At 40.5% G+C, this 20,562-nt stretch overlaps 2 protein-coding genes across 3 annotated transcripts in view; both read left to right on the top strand.

Moving 5' to 3' along the window:
• ctbp2a (C-terminal binding protein 2a) overlaps positions 1 to 20,562 on the top strand; it is a 77,067-nt gene that overhangs the window by 14,342 nt on the left and 42,163 nt on the right. For both annotated transcript variants that reach the window (XM_088012878.1, XM_088012879.1), the window contains exon 2: positions 13,408 to 13,542. In XM_088012878.1, coding sequence (XP_087869004.1) covers positions 13,485 to 13,542 — 58 coding nt within the window. In that variant the 5' untranslated portion in view covers positions 13,408 to 13,484. The remainder of the gene's footprint in view (positions 1 to 13,407; positions 13,543 to 20,562) is intronic.
• Positions 3,676 to 5,723, top strand: LOC106911535 (uncharacterized). The gene is made up of 2 exons (XM_088013444.1): positions 3,676 to 4,517; positions 5,651 to 5,723. Exons 1-2 carry the CDS (start codon positions 3,685 to 3,687, stop codon positions 5,721 to 5,723), a joined length of 906 nt encoding a protein of 301 aa, XP_087869570.1. The 5' UTR covers positions 3,676 to 3,684.

Raw genomic sequence — 20,562 nt, 5'->3', positions numbered from 1 at the left:
TGGTACAGTAAGTTTAAATGCATTAGTATTCCTGACAGCATGCTGTTGGCACAAAGTGAAGTGCAGCACAAAGAATCTGTCCTTGTGTCTTATGAGTGAGTCGTTGGCTGAAATTTAATGAAAATAAATCATTGACTGTGGTGCAAAGACGGCAACGCTTGAAAAAAATATTTATCTGGAAATAAGATATCTAACGGCGATGTGATTACCCTGAGTAACATTTATTTTTTAAAGTGTTTTAGGAGTAGTTTTACTGCATAATACTTTTTATTGTCACTTTTAAAGTTTCTGGATTCTGCACTGAATGAAAAACAAATGTTTTAATCAAAAATGCACCAGACAAGAGATTTCCAGTTTGTGTTAATTTAAGACTTTTCTATCTGCAGAGCCGGGTCCTGCTTTGATATTGATCTTCTGTTTGTGACACTTCAAACCACAACACAGCCCAAGACATTTTCCATATTTGTACTGTTCATTAACAGTTGTGTGTTTATTGAAAGCAAAACTAACTGGAGAAATATGCTAAAGCTCATCCAAATCACACACGAGTGACTCATCGTCTGCAAGAGATTAATGGACATATTAAACTGGAGCCGTCTGTCACCTTCAGCATTCATTGCAAGCTTAATTGGGCTTTAACTTTGTTAATATGTAGAAAGTTGGGTGGCTCCACTCTGCTGGGTTGCAGACAGTCTGCCTTGTAAATGTGCCTGTGCCACAGGGCGTGAGCCACGCCATGTTTGATGCAAGGTCGTAACTTAATCTTAGACATAAGGTTATAAAATAATATATTTTCAGTAAGTTAATACCTAGTTTTTTTTTTTCATTTCAAGCCTATAAAAGTCTTGTCAGACAAGCGATTAGCTTTTATATGTGTGATTTTAAGGAGGTAAAATTCAAAAGGGTCGGTGGGGAGGCCGAGTCCAGTTTTCTTACCCCAGTAACTTTATGCTCACAAACTTTATGTTCAGGCATCAGGGGTCTGGGTGCTGACTCTGATAAAACTGTCTCTCACAGCTGTAGCGTAAACTCACCCTTAAGCTTTGGGGATTTTGTTCCTTTTAACGCAGGAATGTCAAACTTGTTTTCAATTTGGGCCATATCACGATCAAGAACTTTTGAGCCAGAATGTATTGATAAAATCCAACATCTTTTCACATTTGTGTAGTTTGGCAGGTAAAAATTGCTTCGATTTGAATGATAAAATGCAGTTTGCAACTTTTATAAACAAGATATTTTTCACGCATTTGTTAAAACTGTCGTCATGTCATTTCTGTATAATGTTAGACGGATAATCTATGAAAAATAGAGATTCCCTGCTTCCTTGTTTATATTGCATTGCTTATAAAATTTGCATACTGCAGCTTTAACCACACAGCTGTTATTTGACAGGATTTTTGTGCCTCTAGTCTAGAGCCTAGAGAGAGAGATGCAAAAAAAAAACCAGGATGAATTTGGGAGGACATGTTTGACACCACTATGGTTGGTTCACAATGTGTTTTTTTTTTAGGGTTTCTGCTACAAAATGTGATTATATTTCATTCTCTGGTCAACATTTGTGAATGAACAGTATTTAACTTGCAACAGAAACTCTTCTTTTTCTTGGAGAGAGTGCTGCCGTTATAGACGGCTTGATTTAGAAAAAAAAAATCACCTCTATTTGACCTTCTCTTCCCACCTGCTGTGATTTTAACGTTGTTACCAACCACAACAAGATCTCTGGAGCTGCGTTTTGTACTGTCCTTTGTGGGTGTGACTCGTTTCTGAAGTTAGAAAATGGTTTTCTGCTTCTGAAATGTCTTTACATACAGGTGTCATGTGGGGAAGTACGTCACGGACTTTTAACGCCATGAACTGCAACAATGCAACATAGATCTTATTAAGGCACTTACTGTACTCTGACATTCCCCATCCAACCTGGTTAAGTTTTAAGTGTTTCTAAATTAAAGAACTACACTTCATAAGAAAGAAGCATGACAAGCTTCAAGAATCCACCTTTTACAAACTTGGCATACTGCTGCACTTTGTGCTTCGAGCAATGATTTAGTCCGCAGTGCAAGAAGAGGAAGGTTTCCGACAGAACAAGCAGATGAGCACCTAGCATGCTCGCATTATATAACCCTCTACAATATAAAAAGGATAAACGAGGTCTTATTAAGACCTTGCAGTTTACTGCAGGTTGTACAGAGCGCAGAGGGTAGATTAAATGCTACTAAGAAAGGGGAGATTTTAAGGTTTACATAACATTTGTGGATAAGCATTCCTTTCAGCTGTCAAAAATGCAGCACTCAAAGTTATGGGGAATGTGTCAGCCCGCATAGTGAAAATGTTGCCTGTCAGAGAGTGGAATGAATCTATTTACCAAGAATATCGTGAGCTTTACATCACTCACGTCAGTCAGCTGCACTTCGGTGACAATCTGGTAACATTCGTGGACTTGTTAGGGGAACCTGAGAACATGTCTACCCGACCGCAGCTAACACAGAGTTTAGGCGGTGAGTGCGACCTCTGCATACTGAGCCGGGCGGCAGTCCCAGGAGCTCGTGTATTTATTGTCATTTTTGTGTGCGTTTCTCCTCTCTTCCCCTCTTTCTCTCCTCCAGCTCTAAGCATGTATTTTCTCTCAGGTCAAACCCTTTATTGTTAAGTTACATAAGAGCACTTAGTCAACCAACAGTCGAGCAGCGGCAGCGCTAAGGGCTGCAGGATAACCGTACTTCCTCTCTGGCACTCTTCTGGCTGAGAGCTCTGCTTTAAGTTGCTGTTGACTTTTCAACCCACTTAGTAAAGTTAACTTTTTTTTTCCACTTTTGAAAAAACGCAGTGACTTTCCTTGCATGGTTCAAAACTCTTGAATTGGTTTATAGAAATTAATCCATGTGTAGTGTTGAGCTTGTGTAGCTTGTTGTACCATCGTTTGAGTAGTATATTTATAACTAATATTTCTGAAGAAATTTAAATGGGGCCTGCCAAAGTGTGCCCATCTGATGCTACAAATTAGCATCAATGCTAAAGTAAGTTGCAATGTACTCAATAGCATGTGAAGAGTCACAACCATGTTGAGTAACATGGACTTACTCCATTCTGTATGTTAAAATTAGTGTAAATTGCTAACATTAACCTAAATGGTGTCGCTAGCATGTTGTTTTACATTTCCTTCCTCCATTCAGTATACTAAGTGTGACTAAAAAATACAAAAAATAGATAAAAGCTATTTTTAGACAAAAGGCTAATGCTAATGGGGAGCAGTGAAATGCTAATGTTTGTGCTAATGTTAATACACTGCCTTGCAGCACAAGGCATAGATTGCTGCATAGATTAGCCAAAAACCCTATAAATTACAATGAAATACTGCTACTTCCGCTAGTCACCAGAAGTAAGACCCATAATCGTTTCCCCAGTAAGCCTCCCAGGAGTAAGGTGGATAGAATGTTCAGTTCCAATGGTATCAATGACATCAGCAGTGATGTCTTCACTCTATGATATCACAAGGGAATCTCTCGCTTGAATGTAGCTCACAGACAGAGTTTTCTCTGATCTGTTCTACAGTTCTATCGCGACAGATCACCCTTCAGAGCACGTTCGACATTCAGAGAAGCAAGAAGTTACTAGAATATAAACATGAAGCAACAACAGATTGTTTGCGAACATGAAGCTTTTCCAGCTAAGCTTTCATGGGTCGACATGGTAGACCGCAACATCCAAGTCGACTACGATGTTGTCATTTTCCCTGTTGAAGATGACAGCCCCATTGAGCCGGAAGATGAATCAAAGATCCAGGGGGAATCAAGTCCTTCCGGCGACTTTGAGAGTCCAAGATTATTGGAAGTCCAGCAGGAAACAACACCCTCTGCTGGCTTCAAGATCTCCCCCTTAGTGGAAGACGTGGCAGAGGCTAGTCAACACGTCAAAGATTTGACAAAGCAGGTAGATGATCTTAAAACAGAACTGCAGAGTAAGAATTTTGAACTCCGTGAGGAAAGAGACAGAACAATTGCATGTCAGGCTGAAGTCAAATCCCAGCAGGAGGAGATTCAAAGACTGCAAAAAATGTTGGACAAAGAACGTCACCTGCAAGTCAAACGTGAACAGGTTTCTTGCTCTTCCAAAGTTACAACTGACAAGAACGTTCTTCAACAGCTGGAGTACTTCAAGTGGGAGGCTTCAAAATACGCCTCCCGCAATAAAGGTCTGATTGAAGTAATGGTTGAAGAATACCGAGTGAGACTCAAATATGAGGAGCAGCTCAAAAGTCACTCTGAGCAAGCTTCCAAATTTAAGGCTCAGGAGGAAACGGTGAAAGCTCTGCAGGGTCAGGTTGCGGACCTGAAGGTGGAGTTGAAACTTGCTCTAGAAAACAGCCATCCTAGAGTCTCCACCCGACCAGAGATCCCACTGCAAAGAGAAGGCTCCCTACAAACAGAGGAGACCAAGGATAGACAGACTTCCAATCAACCAGGGAGGTCTAAAGAAAGACGGACCTTCAATCAACCAGGGACCTCCAATCAACCAGGGAGGTTCAAAGAAAGACAGACCTCCAATCAACCAGGGAGGTTCGTAGAAAAACGGACCTCCAATCAACCAGGGAGATCCGAGGAAAGACGGACCTCCAATCAACCAGGGAGGTCCGAGGAAAGATGGACCTCCGATCAACCAGGGAGGTCCGAGGAAAGATGGACCTCCGATCAACCAGGAAGGTCAGAAGAAAAACAGACCTTGAATCAACGAGGGGTCTCTATGCATAGCCTGGCTCAGCCTTTGCGCCAACCCACACTCAGGTTGCAAACAGAGGAGTCCACGCAAAGCCAAACCTCCACACAAACATGGAGGTCCGAGGAAAGACAGACATCCATGCGATCAACCTCCACTGGTTGCACGGAGGGTCTTCATGTTGGCGTTGGCACAAAGGCCAAGCTAAGCCCGGCTCGGCCTTTACACCGACCCACACCCAGGTGGCACTAACTTAGGTCTCTATCCAAGCCCAGGTTTTGCCAACACTTTGCATTATGAAAATTTGAGGCTTTGCATAAATTTGGCAAAACCTCAAACTGTTTAACAAATATTCTTCCATCATCTAACATACCTATGTTATGTTAGATGATGGATGAATATTTGTTAAACAGTTGACAATAGAATACGAAACAGAGAATTTGTGAAAATTAATTTGGCTCTGCTACTGTCCAGAAACAACCAATCAGAACCAAAAGGCAAACTTTTGGTTCTGATTGGTTTCTAATTCACCACCACATTCACATTCAACACATTAGACTACTAGTGTACTGCAGCTGTGCAATTGGCAGAAAAACAACCTAACATTATATCATCATTATTTATAGAATGGTTTAGAAAACAAAATTCTATACGGGCATGTCAAAACTATTTTGACCCATATTAGAACTTTGCATTGATTTCCCTACATTTTAGTAGCTGCGATTTTGCCTAACCCAGACATTTTCCCTAACACAAACCATTACTAGTCTATTCCTAACATTAACTAAACCTTAATTCACATCTTACGTCTAAACATTACCCCTGACCCGAAGCAATGAATCCATCATATTAGGACAAGTCTTTGGTCCTAATATGGTGGACCTAATATGACACTGGACATATAATGGTGCGTTCACACCAAACACATTTTGACCGTCAGGCGCATCTGGTTTACATTCAAACTCTATGTGGAGGCGCGTCGAGGGCCGTTGCGGCGCTCTTCGAGCGTCTAGCGCGGTGCCATTTGAACCGTTTGGAGCGTTTGACGCGTCCAGCACATCCAATACTTCACATAGACTTTGAATATAAAGTCTATGTGACACTAAACACGTTTTGAGCCTGACGCTCAAAACTTGTTTGGTGTGAATGCACCATTAGAATGTTTAGTTCCTATGGTAACAATGACATCATCAGTGATGACATCACTCTTTGATGCATCAAAGGAATCTCTCTCTTGAGTGTAGCACACAGACTGTTCTTTTTTTTTTTTCAGACCTGTTCCTTATAAGTTAACTTGTAGGTTCCTGTAACTTTTAAGTTATGAATCTTCTACAGGAGCATTAAAATTATTTGAAGGCACAGAATCAGCCCAGTAGGTTCACATTCTCAGGTGAGAGACTCACCTGGTGTAAAGTTAATTTTTCGGTACTGGAATTACACCGAGGATAAATTACTTTAATCAAAACATGTCATGATTATATGTGCATATATTCCATCTTAAGTACATAGCATAATAGTTTTTTTTTTGTTGCTTTTGCCACCACTAGATGATATGCATATAAGATATAACATAAACGGCATTATTCAGAGATGCAATGAGTTTAACACATCAAGGCTGGTGTCGGTGTAACAGATGCTGATTTTCCTGTAAAAAGTTTAGAACATGTAGGAGTGATGAGGCAGAAACAAATCTATGCTTCACTAATCCTCCTGGAATCTGTTCTGGTTAAATAGTTAACATTTCCAAACAGCACCATATCTGATCTTTCTTCAAAATAATCATTGTGTCCATGTTATTTTATTTGTCATTCTAGACAATATTATTCCTGTAATAAACAGTTTTAGATTCTTTAATACAAAGGTACAGCTTATGTCACACACTTAAGTCTCAGAATAACCCCATCTGCTACTGCATAAAAAAATATACTATGTATATATATATATATATATATATATATATATATATATATATATATATATATATATAATTTTATTTTTTTCTGTACACCAGCATGTTCACAGAAAGACAGAATATAGCTAAACAGATTCGACTAATGTAACGAAAAAACAATCTGAACAACATGTCAATATTACTTTCCAACAACTTCCAGAACCGTTTTATTTCAAAGCTGATAACTGACGGTGTATTAAGCAATCTGTACATATAAACAGATCGCAATTCATCTCCTGTACAGTAGGTTTATACCTCAGCTAACTAGAACCGCCATCGCTCTTTTTCTCCCGGCGCCCGTTAGTTCAGTTGCTATGACCACGGTAAATAAAACACAAAAGGAAAAGGATTAACGGAGTGTTCCGCCATGTCTGTAGTTCTAAAGAGCAGCTCAGGGGCAGACAAAAGTCTACGTCTATTTTGAGTGGCACTGTTTTGTGTCAGACTTTTGTTTTGAGTTGAATTTGGCTCGTTTTGTGTTAATTATGTCGCCACAGTTACTCGAAATGCCAACAAAAGCAATAGATCCCCTCACGGGATGAGCTGCACGTTTTGACGTATACTGTGAAGGGGACACGCAGCGGTACGAGCCGCATTAACGGTAGTGGGAAGAGGCAGTTATTTTGAGGTGTAGAACAATAGGTGCCTGCCTATGCATTGCCATGGCAGGCCCCAATTCTGAAAAATTATAAATTCAAGATTTCCCCTAGAAAACTTGCCAAGCCCAGTAGTTGGGCGCTAGGCTCATCCATTCAGTAGCCTGTCGTGTTTTGGGGTTAAAAATGTTTAAAGTTGACAAAATATCACTTGATAACTAGAACATTCCTGAAGAAATTTAACCGGGGCCTGCAAAAGTGTGCCCGTCACTTCAGACCCAGCGTTCTAGCTATAGATTGCACAGTTGGACTTGCCCAGGAGCACATGTGCAATACTTACGTGCTGATAGGGTTCATCACCAAAGTGCAACAACTGAAGCTTTTGCCTGGTCCATCACCATAGTCTTATAGCTCAGTGGTCCCCAACTCCCGGTCCACGGACCGGTACGACCAATTGGTACCGGGCCGCGCAAGAAATAATTAAATATTTCCGTTTTATGTATTATTTGAGTCTGGAGGATCTTTTATTTTGAAAATCCTTTAACCGGATTCTCTCGGTTACTTGAGGGCCAACGCTGAGCCCACAAGCAGCAAAATGAGTAAGAAACAGATCAGGTGTCTTTGGAAAGTTTCTTTGCAAAGGGGAAAAGGCCAAGAGAAGAGACAGGAGAATGGATTTATCCCGGACCGGTAGGTGAGTCCCACATTACAAGCCCGCTCTGCGTAACATGCGGCGACCGGTGTTACGTCAATCCGCGTTTCCCCATCAGATACGGTTCCCCCTTCGTCTTCTTGCCGCTCCGCCCCGCCCACGCGGCAAAATAGGCGCGTGCTCGTGATGAGCACTGAGAAAGCACGCGCGTGGCAAGCACGCGCTTGTTCGGCGCGCTTGTCTGAGGAACTACGGACACCGTGAAAGCTCAAACAACATGTTTCGGCAAACTTGTCACACTTTCTTCACGTTTTTGCGGGAAACTAATAGTAATAATACTAATAATTATAATAAATATATATGTTATACATATTATGATTATAATAAATAATATATATTTTATACATATATTATAATTATAATACATAATATATGTTATATATATATATATATATATATAATAATTATAATACATAATATATGTTATAGTTATAATTATAATATATATATGTTGTATATATTATAATTATAATATGTTGTATATATTATAATTATAATAGATAGATAGATAGCATAATGCTATATGAATTAAAAACAGGGCAATGCAATTTAATGCTCAATATTACCCATCAGATACCGTTTTCCCTGTTTTAAAGTGGGGGAACGCTATCTGATGGCCATAAATCTCCCATCACATACCGTTTCCCCTGTTTTAAAGTGGGGGAACGCTATCTGATGGCCATAAATCTCCCATCAGATACCGTTTTCCCTGTTTTAAAGTGGGGGAACGCTATCTGATGGCCATAAATCTCCCATCACATACCGTTTCCCCTGTTTTAAAGTGGGGTAACGGTATCTGATGGGTGAAATGTCTCCATCAGATAGTGTTCCCCCACTGTAAAACAGGGGGAACGATATCTGATGGGTGAAATGTCTCCATCAGATAGTGTTCCCCCACTGTAAAACAGGGTGAACACTATCTGATGGGTGATTTTAACATAGGGGGAACGCTATCTGATGGGTGAAATGTCTCCATCAGATAGCGTTCCCCCACTGTAAAACAGGGGGAACGCTATCTGATGGGTGATTTTAACATAGGGGGAACGCTATCTGATGGGTGAAATGTCTCCATCAGATAGCGTTCCCCCACTGTAAAACAGGGGGAACGCTATCTGATGGGTGATTTTAACATAGGGGGAACGCTATCTGATGGGTGAAATGTCTCCATCAGATACCGTTCCCCCATTGTAAAACAGGGGGAACGTTATCTGATGTGAAATTTATGGCCATCAGATACCGTTCCCCCACTTTAAAACAGGGGAAACGGTATCTGATGGGAGATTTATGGCCATCAGATAGCGTTCCCCCACTTTAAAACAGGGGAAACGGTATCTGATGGGTGAAATATGGCCATCAGATAGCGTTCCCCCACTTTAAGACAAAGGAAACGGTATCTGAAGGGAGATTTATGGCCATCAGATAGCGTTCCCCCACTTTAAAACAGGGGAAACGGTATCTGATGGGAGATTTATGGCCATCAGATAGCGTTCCCCCACTTTAAAACAGGGGAAACGGTATCTGATGGGAGATTTATGGCCATCAGATAGCGTTCCCCCACTTTAAAACAGGGAAAACGGTATCTGATGGGTAATATTGAGCATTAAATTGCATTGCCCTGTTTTTAATTCATATAGCATTATGCTATCTATCTATCTATTATAATTATAATATATACAACATATTATAATTATAATATATACAACATATATATATTATAATTATAACTATAACATATATTATGTATTATAATTATTATATATATATATATATATAACATATATTATGTATTATAATTATAATATATGTATAAAATATATATTTATTATAATCATAATATGTATAACATATATATTTATTATAATTATTAGTATTATTACTATTAGTTTCCCGCAAAAACGTGAAGAAAGTGTGACAAGTTTGCCGAAACATGTTGTTTGAGCTTTCACGGTGTCCGTAGTTCCTCAGACAAGCGCGCCGAACAAGCGCGTGCTTGCCACGCGCGTGCTTTCTCAGTGCTCATCACGAGCACGCGCCTATTTTGCCGCGTGGGCGGGGCGGAGCGGCAAGAAGACGAAGGGGGAACCGTATCTGATGGGGAAACGCGGATTGACGTAACACCGGCTGCTAATGAGGCAACGAAGCTTCAAACTGCTTCGCCACGTAGAGACCAAGCAGGCTGTGGATATAAGCAACACTTCAGGTGTCATTGTCTCTCGTCACTCCCAGATGGGACCGTCTCGTTGCAGAGAAACAAGCTCAGAGCTCCCGTCAGTCATTATCGTGAGTTAAAATTTTCACGAAAGTAAAATGTTCGTTTTTGTGGCGCATCTGTATCTTATTTTGAAGGGATATGTAAACGTTACCATAGCGACCAAAGTCAGAGAGCGTTTGGGCAGTAGTCGAGAGGAGATGAGTAGAGCTTGTGAGTCTTAAGTCTGGTTTAGACGGCAAGATTTAAGAATTGTCGGCCGATTCTTCACACCACACGAACCGCTTCCACTCACGAACATCCCGATTCCAGAGGATAATCCAGTAAAACCCCCAACATAGCATACGGGAATTTAGAATAACCAAACACGGATGACGATGTAGAAGCAATAGTGATAGTTTGTGGACTCATTTTAAGAGATAAAAGACGTAACAAAAATAAAAGGCGGCGGATAAAAGACGACGGGAGCAGCCGCTCTATTTGCTGCACTATGATTTGGAGGTGACTATGTTTTTTCATAGTTAACATTTTTAACTGAATAAACATAATAATATATAATAATAATGACCTTTATATAATAATAAACATTTCCACATATCATCTCCGATATCCACTGGACTCTCAGTTGAGGATATGTCAGCTGTTTGGGATTCCCCTCTGTTCTTACGTCACCGCGCTTCGACAAGTTGTATTCTCGACCCCAGTCAGGGAAAACCCCACAGGCTGCGATAAAAGGGCAAAGACAACCCAAATTGGGCATATTCAGGATTTAGCTGGAATTCTTCCCGCAATTCATTGTGAGACCTGTCACTGCGCCTGTTTGTGAGACTACTCACTGCCTCTCTCTGGGGCCCGTTGCTATGGTAAATAATTATCTGCACCTGGGCTGGCTCTCTCTGTCAGACAGTATGCTGGAGACAGAGTTTCTATACTTGTGAGACACCCAGCGTCGGTCTCAAGGACCCTGACAAATAACCATAAGCCCTAGCAAAATTTTGAAAACATTTTATGGAAGCAGGCATGTGTATCTATATGTCATGACCGACTTTTAGACCAATAGGGCGATATTTGTGCCTGTGAGGGGGAGTTAAAAGAGTTTTGGAGTCAGAAATCCTCTGTTCTGTGTGTGTTTCAGAGAAGAAAGATAACAAAGACATTCTATTGGGTGCAATGCATGGAGGCAGTGACTGACTTACGAAGTCAGTCACTGCTCTCCCTATGCATTGCTATGGCAGGCACCTAAGACGTGATTTTAACACTGTAGCACATTAGCATCGATGATGCTAACCAGCTAACTGAGGGAACAAAAGGCGGACTGAAGTTTTTTTTTATATCAACTCTTGCACTGCAGTTTGCTGTCATTGGCAAAAATATGTAAAAAAAAAAAAAGCCTTATATTCAATTAATAATTTAATGCAGTAGCACAATCGCTCATTTAAATTTTAAGGAAACTTAGCCTTTAAGCACATTGCTAGTCTAAATAAGAGCAAAACTTCAAGGGTTACAGGGAGGGTAAAGTAGTGATTCTTAAAAGAACGGATTACAGTGTTGTATTTTATTTACCTGTTGTACACTCAGTGTGTTTGTATGTTCTGGAAAGCTGTTTTGGTGTATTATTAGGGCAGCTTTCATCGCTGGTTTGCTTTTAGCAAAGTTCTTTTTTTTTTCTCCAGGAGACTTTCAAGTAAATATAGAGATCTGACTTTATTTGAGTTGTAAAGTTGACGTTCATATTGCACGTGGACCTTGGAGGCCCTATCCATGTCCTCTTCGGTCTAGAGACTCCCCTGCCTCTGAATAACTGTTTCCTGCTTTTTCTTTTGCTCAATTACTTCTCTTCTGACTCCCACATGTGGGTCTTTGGCTTTTTGGGAGAAATTGTACTCTGTGGAGGAGGAAAGCTGTGGCATGGCTTCAATCTAAAATGTGCTTGGTTAGTAGAAAGAAATGAGCAAACTTAGCGATTATGGTTGTGTTTTTTTTTTTTTGAAGGTACATTAGCTGCTTTGCACAAAACAGTACTGTCAATATTAAAAATAAAACATAAATTCATCACTCAGCCTCAGTGTTTGACCTGCCACCCATACCAGTGAAGCATAACAGCGGTGATCGGATGCATTCAGATTGCACATATCAGTATGTTAAAATCATATTCTGATGTGTGGAAGTGGAAGTGCATTTAGGACAAACATAGAATGAAACAGAGGTCAGAAAATTACAAAAGAAAATTTAAAAAAAGCACAGACAGAGCCACAGTTGTAATGTAGGAGGAGGTCACAATGAACTCGTCTTGTTCGATGATGCTTTTCTAGTACTTTCCTCTCCCTCCCATCAGCCCCCCTTTATGTCTTTATTCTGCTGATACAACCTCCTCCTGTCTGCTGACTAACTGACCCACATTCCTCTGTGTGACTAGTTGCCCTTCTTGTGTATGCGTGTGTGTCAGCCCACATTTCTGCTTGCCAATTTTTGTCTTTCTCTCTCTCTGTGTGTGTGTGTGTGTGCATTCTTGTGCCAACTTCTGTCTGTGTTTGTCTCCCTCATCTCTCCCCACTAAAACTGGGGGGAAAAAAATAAAATCCTCAGTGTCTCCCAGGCTTGAGCAGGAACCAATTAGGTTATAGTTTTATGGAGTGTCATTTTGCATGATGATTTACGAGATTTCTCATGTGTTGTTTTTTTTTTTTTTTCTGATTGTGCTATTTTCTGTTGGCAATTTCTTAATCGGATCTAAATAAATGGGCCGCCTACAGATGAGACTCCCTCTAGTGGTGAGCTTCTCTGTGGCACAGTTCAGGAAATTCAGGAACCTCTTAAATGATTTCAGTTACTTTCAAGGCTTCCTCACTTTGACTCATTTTTAGTTAGTGTAACAATTTAGCTAACTCTGCTGTGGATTTAATTGGCTTTCGCACTGCGAGCACATTCCCACATCTTTAATTTGTGCATCATGCATTTTTCATATAATGTAAGTGATGTTCTACTTTGCATAAATCAGAATTATGGCTCTCCCCCCTGTTGTATGTCGCTTTAAGTCACAGTTTATTTGGAGTGTGCCATCCCAAGGGCGCAACGTATGTAAATGAGTTCTATATTAACTGCACTACAAAACATCAAATGACACCGTTCCTGTAATGTATTGCGGCATATGTGCTACCTCATGAGAAAAAAAAAAAATCACAAATGGAAACAATTTTTTATTTTTTTCTCCTGCTTCCTTGTATTTCAGATATCAAACACCAACAAGATAACTGAAGCCGTAAACCTGAAATCCAGAAAGGACAAAGCACTCACAGCTTGGACAGGATGGCGCTGGTCGACAAACACAAAGTCAAACGGCAGCGGCTGGACAGGATCTGTGAAGGTGAGTCGCTCTCCTCTCTCCCTGTGTTAGAGGTGTTCAGATCCGAATGTGCAAATTGATCACTTTGATCGCACATGGGTTTGAACTTATTCACTTATTTTTCTTCGTCATTAAAAGTCTGCAACGGGCTTTTCATCCCGCAGCTACAAACTCGGTGAGAAGTCAGAGCGATCGCTTGAATTAAACTGTCGGTGCGCCGAACATCTCAGAGGAAGCCCTGAGACTGACTAAGGCTTCAGACATAATAGGATGGATGTCTAGCAGAGCAGTGGAGTGTGTGTGTGTGTGTGCATGTGTGTGTGGGAGGTAAAGGACGCCTGGTTGAAAGTCAAATGAGACTTGAATTTGATGTAACCAGATTGCTGTAGAGATGAAGAAAGGGGTTTGTAATGAAGTGAAGCATTCCTTTCAGCAGTTGGATTGTGAACGGTTGTGGGATTGATTTGTGTGCATCAGTGCATTTACATATTTATGCGTTTTGTACAGATTGGAACACCAAGAAAGACATTTTCATTCCCCCCACCCCCCGACACGTTAACAGAAACCGCTGGTCGTGTATCGTGGATCTTTGTTGCTGTTCCGTGCCACGCGAAATTATTCTTCATTCCATATGAGATTTCACATTTATTATTTTATGTTGCTTCCAAAACTTGAATATAAATTGAACTACAGTCAATTTAGAACCAGACTGCTCCTGCCTTGCTTGTCAAAAGCGTGATTGCTTTTGATTGCTGACTGAACAATATCAAACAGCATGTTAGGATCAGGTAATGTGGCCCTCTTTCTTTTTGAGGTGTTCAGGTGTTAAGATGTTTGATCTAATATTGTGATGGGATGAAATCAATAAAATGCCTTCTGCTTTGTGTGACATTTAAATCAGCCGTGTAAATTTTGTGTCGGTCTAAAGTTTCCGAATTATCTTCTTTTATGACTAGCCTATAAATTGCCTACTGTGGTTGGGTTGTAATACAATATCCTGTATCCGGGCCATTCTTAACAGCATTGATTTAAATATTTAAAAACTGCAGCAAATGCAATGTTTGCATGGTAACACAGTTGTTCACACTGTTGTTGGTTCTTAACTCAGATCCAAAGCTGGGCATTTCTGCAGGGTGTTGCGTGTTTTCCTCGTGTATGCTCGGACTCTCTCTGGGTACTCCAACTTCCTCCAACAGTGTAAAAATATTCATGATTCCCTTTGGCACCAACACAAACCCCCTGATTGAATGGACACGATTTTAATCTGCATATAAGTTGAAACATCCCTGAGCCAATTTGCACTTTTTCCAATCCTACTCCAATTTCAACTCCTTGAATGTACCAATTAATACCCTTTTACTGTACCATGTTCTTGTTTTTTTGTGTTTCTTTTTTATTTTATTTTTACTATTTTGTATCAGTCTATATAATCTGAATACTTTTTATTAGAGGTGTGCCGATCGATCGGTCACCGATCATAATCGGGCCGATTTTCGTGAAAAAGTGCATGATCGGTGATCGGCGATCATTGTCTCTTTTACCGATACCGATCACCTACTTCTCATTTCGCAGCCTGCCTGTACAGCTGGTCTCCTCTTTCCTTCACTCTGTGCAAACGCGCAGCAACAAATCCTAAGCGATGTGCAACTATAACGCACTGAGTGAATGGGGAAGTTTGCTGCGTGTTGCTACGGAAAATTGAAGCACGTCAAAATGCATCAACACAACGAAGCTAATACGACATAAAAACAAAGCCATACTTGACGGAGTTTGGCTACATCGAGGCTCACTGCAGTAAAAAAAAGACATACGGAGGATCAGATAGCAGGTAAAGCAGCGCACAGCTACAAACACTCACCCGGATTAGCATGACGGTCAGAAAACTAAACCAATAACCCGCAAAATTATTTGTCTTTGTGCTGCGGTGTAAGATGCTGGTTCTGCTCTCCTGTTGAACCGCTGCTACGCTACAGATAGCAATATTTCACAGACGGAGCGCCGCTTCTGCTCCACCTGGTAGTGACTCTCACACCGAACCTCTGCTTAAAGCTGCAGCATCTAACTTAAAAAAATAAATTTTACATACGTATTAAAACTTTCGCTGTCCTAACATGAGACAAATAATCTCTGAAAAAATAATCGATCTCCTCCCTGTCCTGCATAATTACTCCGCTCAGTCAGAAACAGCCAATCAGAACTAGCACTAATCAGCTAGCCGCCATGCTAACAGGAAGTTTTCATCCAGTAACTCTGGATTGTTTATTGTAATGGATCCTGTATTTGCCTTTGAATGTTAAGTTTTATACTTGAACTTTTTGGCAATGTTGAGAGGTTTTATGCCTTCATATGTTTTCAGTCTGTTAAAGATAGCACTACCAATAGCAGTACAATTTGCACAATGCCTGTTTTGTTTAGTTTTCTTCTTGGAAAAAGTTATTAAAAACAAGTTTTTGTCTAAATTAAGGTGAATTCATGGTTCCTTTTTCCACATAATGTAACCGGTAGTGTTTATGATAAAAATAAATAAATAATAATTATGTGATCGGTATCGGTGATCGGTATCGGTGTATCGGCCATCATGGGTGATCGGTATCGGTATCGGCAGGAAAAAACCTGATCGGCACATCTCTACTTTTTATGGCATCCTAATTCCACTGATGGAAGAAAATGATGAGATTGCTGTAACTGATCAAACCAAATTAATACTGAGCATCCTCCTTTTTGGTAGTGTTTATTTATTGGAGTCACAAACCTACATGTCTTTAGGCTAAGAGTGGATTATATGAAATTATTTTTGATTATTGGCCTCCAGAAAAGGTAAGTAATAGATAAATGTAGGTGCAAAAACATTCATGATGTTTATAAAAGGTTCCTTAGCAGGCTTTTTGGTGCCTGAAAAAGTGTCAGTGTGGAAAAAACAGTAAAACAGTAAAACTTCAAAGACTGGAGGCAAAAACAGTGAATATGGAAAATTACTAGCACTCAGAAGTATCAGACTGCTCTTTTGTGGGGCCCCATATGTTCTCAATACTTACAGGCCATTTCCAGCAAGTTTGTGCCATTAGTGCTAAACCTAACTTTGATGCGTTTGGCATACTGGTCCAGTCTCAAATACTGTTTTAAAGCCTGGTGGATTATAAGCAGCCCACCTGTTCTGGTCCTAACAGTCACGGGCTCCTAAAATATCAACAAGCACTGAAATATTTACTGTCTTTAATTCTGGAAAATGTCATATTAGTGCAACGCAAATGGCAATTTAAGATGAACAAGTCCAAGTCAAGTGACCAAACGCTGGGTTTGCCGAGATTAAAAAGATGCCATCCCATATTTTTGCGGTAATCTGCCAGGCCATTAGGATTATCTGGCTCTTTTTCTTCAAAATAAAACCTTGGAACCTTTTCAGCTGTAAATTTGTAAGCTCCTAAAAATAGTATAGGAATTATTATAGCCAAAAGCAAAACAAGCAACTGCTAAATTAACACCTCGCTGAGCTGTGGACTCATCTCAACATCTCTCCTTTCTTCTTCTCTTCTCTCACTCCCCCCTCTCATCCAATTACAATGCATATCACACATGAACAAAGTTCTGAATGACGACCGCCAGAAAAGTACTTTCGCCCACACTGGAATGTCTCCAGCAACCTCTTGGTACATCCACCTGCTGACGGAGTGTGTGTAGCTCTGGCCTTCCAACCTAAACCTAACTTCACCCAGCCTCACCGTAACCATACAGGTGTAAAGAGGGGTTGATCAAATCAGTGAAAAATCTAACAAACGAGCCTTTATTACCCTCACATCCTTTTACAGTAGAGCAGAGGCTGAGCAGAGAGAAGCTAACATCAGATAGTTTCTTACAGAGGAAAAACCGATGTGATGGAAGCAGCGGGAGAATCCATGGAGGAAACGGGGGAAGCAGAGCTTCCTGCAGTGAGTCTTTGATCCACAAAGTTAACAGAAACATGGCTGATCTGGTGTGTGTGTGTGTGTGTGTGTGTGTGTGTGTGCGCGCGCGCTGATAGACCAACCTGTAACAGAGTAAGCTTCAGACGTGAAGGCTGACGCAACGCAAGGAACCATTTGTTCAAAACATCATTCGATTTATTGTACCACCTTGTTCTGTGGATGTGATGGAAAGCAAAAGAAAACCTTAAAGTGCCTCAAATGACATGTAGTCATAATCCTTTTTAAACAGGCGTTAATACCTCAACCCAAGGTGTGATTTCACATTGGAATTTTCTGCCAGCATTTATTTTTAAAGTGATTTAAAATGCTGGATTTGAATGAAGATGAGCAGGAGCGAATGGCGTTTTCTCTGAGCCATTCTGCAGTAACAGGTGGAAAGAAGGCTGAAAGAGGCCTGCCAGATACATTTTTTTCTTATTTGTTTTGATTATATTAGAACATTGTAACTTATTCATTGTTACACCTGTTGTTAACTCAAACTCATATTCAGATCTTGCCCCTTTATTTTGCTCTCAGTTTCCATGCTGTCCATTTTCGTCAAAGCCAATGTTTTGTTTAGTGAAAATCAAGAGGAATTACAAAGGCGGCTATAATAAATAGCCCACAACAGCTTTTGCGCCTTTATGTCAAACGCATGACACGCTGTCAGTTACCATAGTGATGTTTTATTGGCTATTTCACAATGTATGATTTCGCAATGAGCTGCTTGCAACTTAAGTGAATTTTCTCAGAAAGATGAATGTGCCTCATGCTATTGAGCCTCAAAGTATCAAATAACTTCACTCCACTTTGTTCGTTTCTGAGAAAAATCCCGCTGCTGCTATTTTATAGATTCCTAAATGAAGCGGTGATGCTGCTGTTTCCATCCTCAGAATGAGAGCCACATGTGGCATCTTAAAACTCTCCAAAAACCACCAGCCCCCTTTCCCTGCCTGGAAACAAATCTCCCCTCTCTCTTTTTTTTTTTCTTTCACCCATTTTTTTATTTTATTTTGTTAACTGCAAGAAGAAGGATAGAGTGCTGCCTAAGCAACATGTTAAATCACATGACAGTGTTTCCCCCTGCTGCCTCTGACATCTCTTGCAGAGTCCATCTCTCATATCAGTGAAGTCACTCTTCTAAAGAGGATGGGAGATTTTCTTTCTCTCTTTTTTTTTTCATGATGCAGTTAGTCACCACAGCGGCTCTTAAAAAATCTGTAGAAGAGGGTGATTCACATCAGCGAAGTTTAAAGATCAGAGGGTGGTGAATCATGCCTTTTTCACAGTAGCATTAAATCCACTCAGCCATATAAAAAGGGGTTATTTTAAAACCAGAGGCATGGGGTGTTCTGCACCGTAATGTCAAAGCCACCCACTATTATCTATAAACAGACTGTTGGGACCGAGGCATGAAATACAAATCAAAGTTCATACCATGTATATTGACAAAAACAAGAACGTTACGGACTGATTGTGATTGCACCGCGGTCATGGTTGAAGTCGACGAGACGGCGAGAGCAGCTTCCCCTAATTTCCATTTATCTTCTGAGGAGAACTGTGTCAATCCAATAGCGGGTTCCCGGCGGCGCTGCATTGATTGCATCTTTGTGATGAGTGGCCAGCAGGAACGTGTCCGCAGGCCCAATCACATTCGACATGCCCTATGCGGCGTGGCTGTTTACCCCCATCAAGTGTGGTCACGGTGCCGGAATGTGGACCTCACTGGTGCAAATTTGAAAAGTGCGTCTGCAGAGATTCACTTTTAGTTCTTGGCAAGAAGCGGGCAGAAGAACCCTGAAAATGACCGTATAGTCAGGACTAAAGAGAGATGTAAAATCTGTGGAACTGAAACGGGAGCGTGTTGGGGGTTGACGTATGTCTTATTATCGTGTAATTATGAATCAAATTGAGGCTTTCCACTGGGAAATTGTTGGAACAAGCAAAGTGGACAAGTTGGATACAACATGTCTTGTGATCTGGTTAATTTACAAACAGCAACTTGTTTGCTTTCTGTGAATGTGATATTTGCTGTGCATAACAAGAACTGAATTTGTGGTCACTTTAATTAAACATATATTTAGATTTTTAATTAAAATGATGAATATACAGTGTTTGAAAAAAAAAAAAAAAAAGACCAGCAAAGATTAACCATTTCATAAATTTTTCAACATGCAAATCTGAATTGTTAGTGTCAGATTTGCTAAAAAATAAAAAGCTGTGGTCACTGTGTTGCATAAGTGTGTACACACTTAAACTCTCACTTAATTCCAGCCTAGTGTTCAGTCTCGTTGGGTGTCTATATTGACTTCTGTAAATAAGGTTCACCTACCCAAAATGGACTTTGTTGGCATTTGCTCACTTGCATTATTCAGCTAAAGTTCTTGCAGAGTGATTACAGAGGATCAGAAATGTTAAAAGTTGTCCGACAGGAGAAGAGTTTCTTGTTTATTAAGCTTCTGTTCTGCATTTGACAACAGTCTTCTGTATTGTCCTGGATAAAGGACTAGGGTTTTCCTGGAAGCTTTTCTTCCACTGAAAAAAAACAACAACAAAAAAACATCCGCACTAAGTTGAAATATAAAATAAATTATGTTAAGCCCTTTTATTATTGTACAGGAGTGAAAACATAATAATTTGAGGAAAAAAAATAACAATTGAAACTTTGGGCGCGTGACAAAAGGGGACCCGACCTCACTGATGAGTTTGCAAGCTATTTATTAATTACCAAAGTGCCTGTAAATTATCTAACAAAGCTAATGAAGAGGAGTTGTTTGTTTTAATAAGTCCCGTTCTGAAGCACGTGCAGTGGAACTGCTGCTTCCAATGTGGGATTGATGAAGTGCCAACAAGAGTGTAGCAACAATAAGGTAAATGTGACAAACATCTGCTCCCAGCTTCAGCTCTCATACTCTCCCCTCATCCCTCCAACTCTCTATCTGTCTGCTCCTCCTTCTGTCCGCTCCATCTGTGTACCCAGCATGCATTTTGGCTCAGGCGGCGTCGCAAAGTCGCTGCCATTTAGCCAGAGCTAACCGGCTGATCCAGGCACGGATGGGAAGTGAGAGGTGCTGTGACGTGAAGTAGGTCACAGGATGGA

Source organism: Poecilia mexicana, unplaced genomic scaffold (genome assembly GCF_051168715.1).
Source record: "Poecilia mexicana isolate PSO_F unplaced genomic scaffold, ASM5116871v1 scaffold_15, whole genome shotgun sequence".
Taxonomy (NCBI): domain Eukaryota; kingdom Metazoa; phylum Chordata; class Actinopteri; order Cyprinodontiformes; family Poeciliidae; genus Poecilia; species Poecilia mexicana.
Note: the sequence above shows the minus strand (reverse complement) of the source record. Positions and strands in the feature narration are given on the sequence as shown.

Bases quoted from the DNA above. Each gene is read 5' to 3' on its own strand.
- LOC106911535 (XM_088013444.1), top strand. From the start codon at position 3,685: ATGGTAGACCGCAACATCCAAGTCGACTACGATGTTGTCATTTTCCCT. The intron at 4,518-5,650 runs GTTCAAAGAAAG...TTTGACCGTCAG, and splicing joins ACCTCCAATCAACCAGGGAG to GCGCATCTGGTTTACATTCA.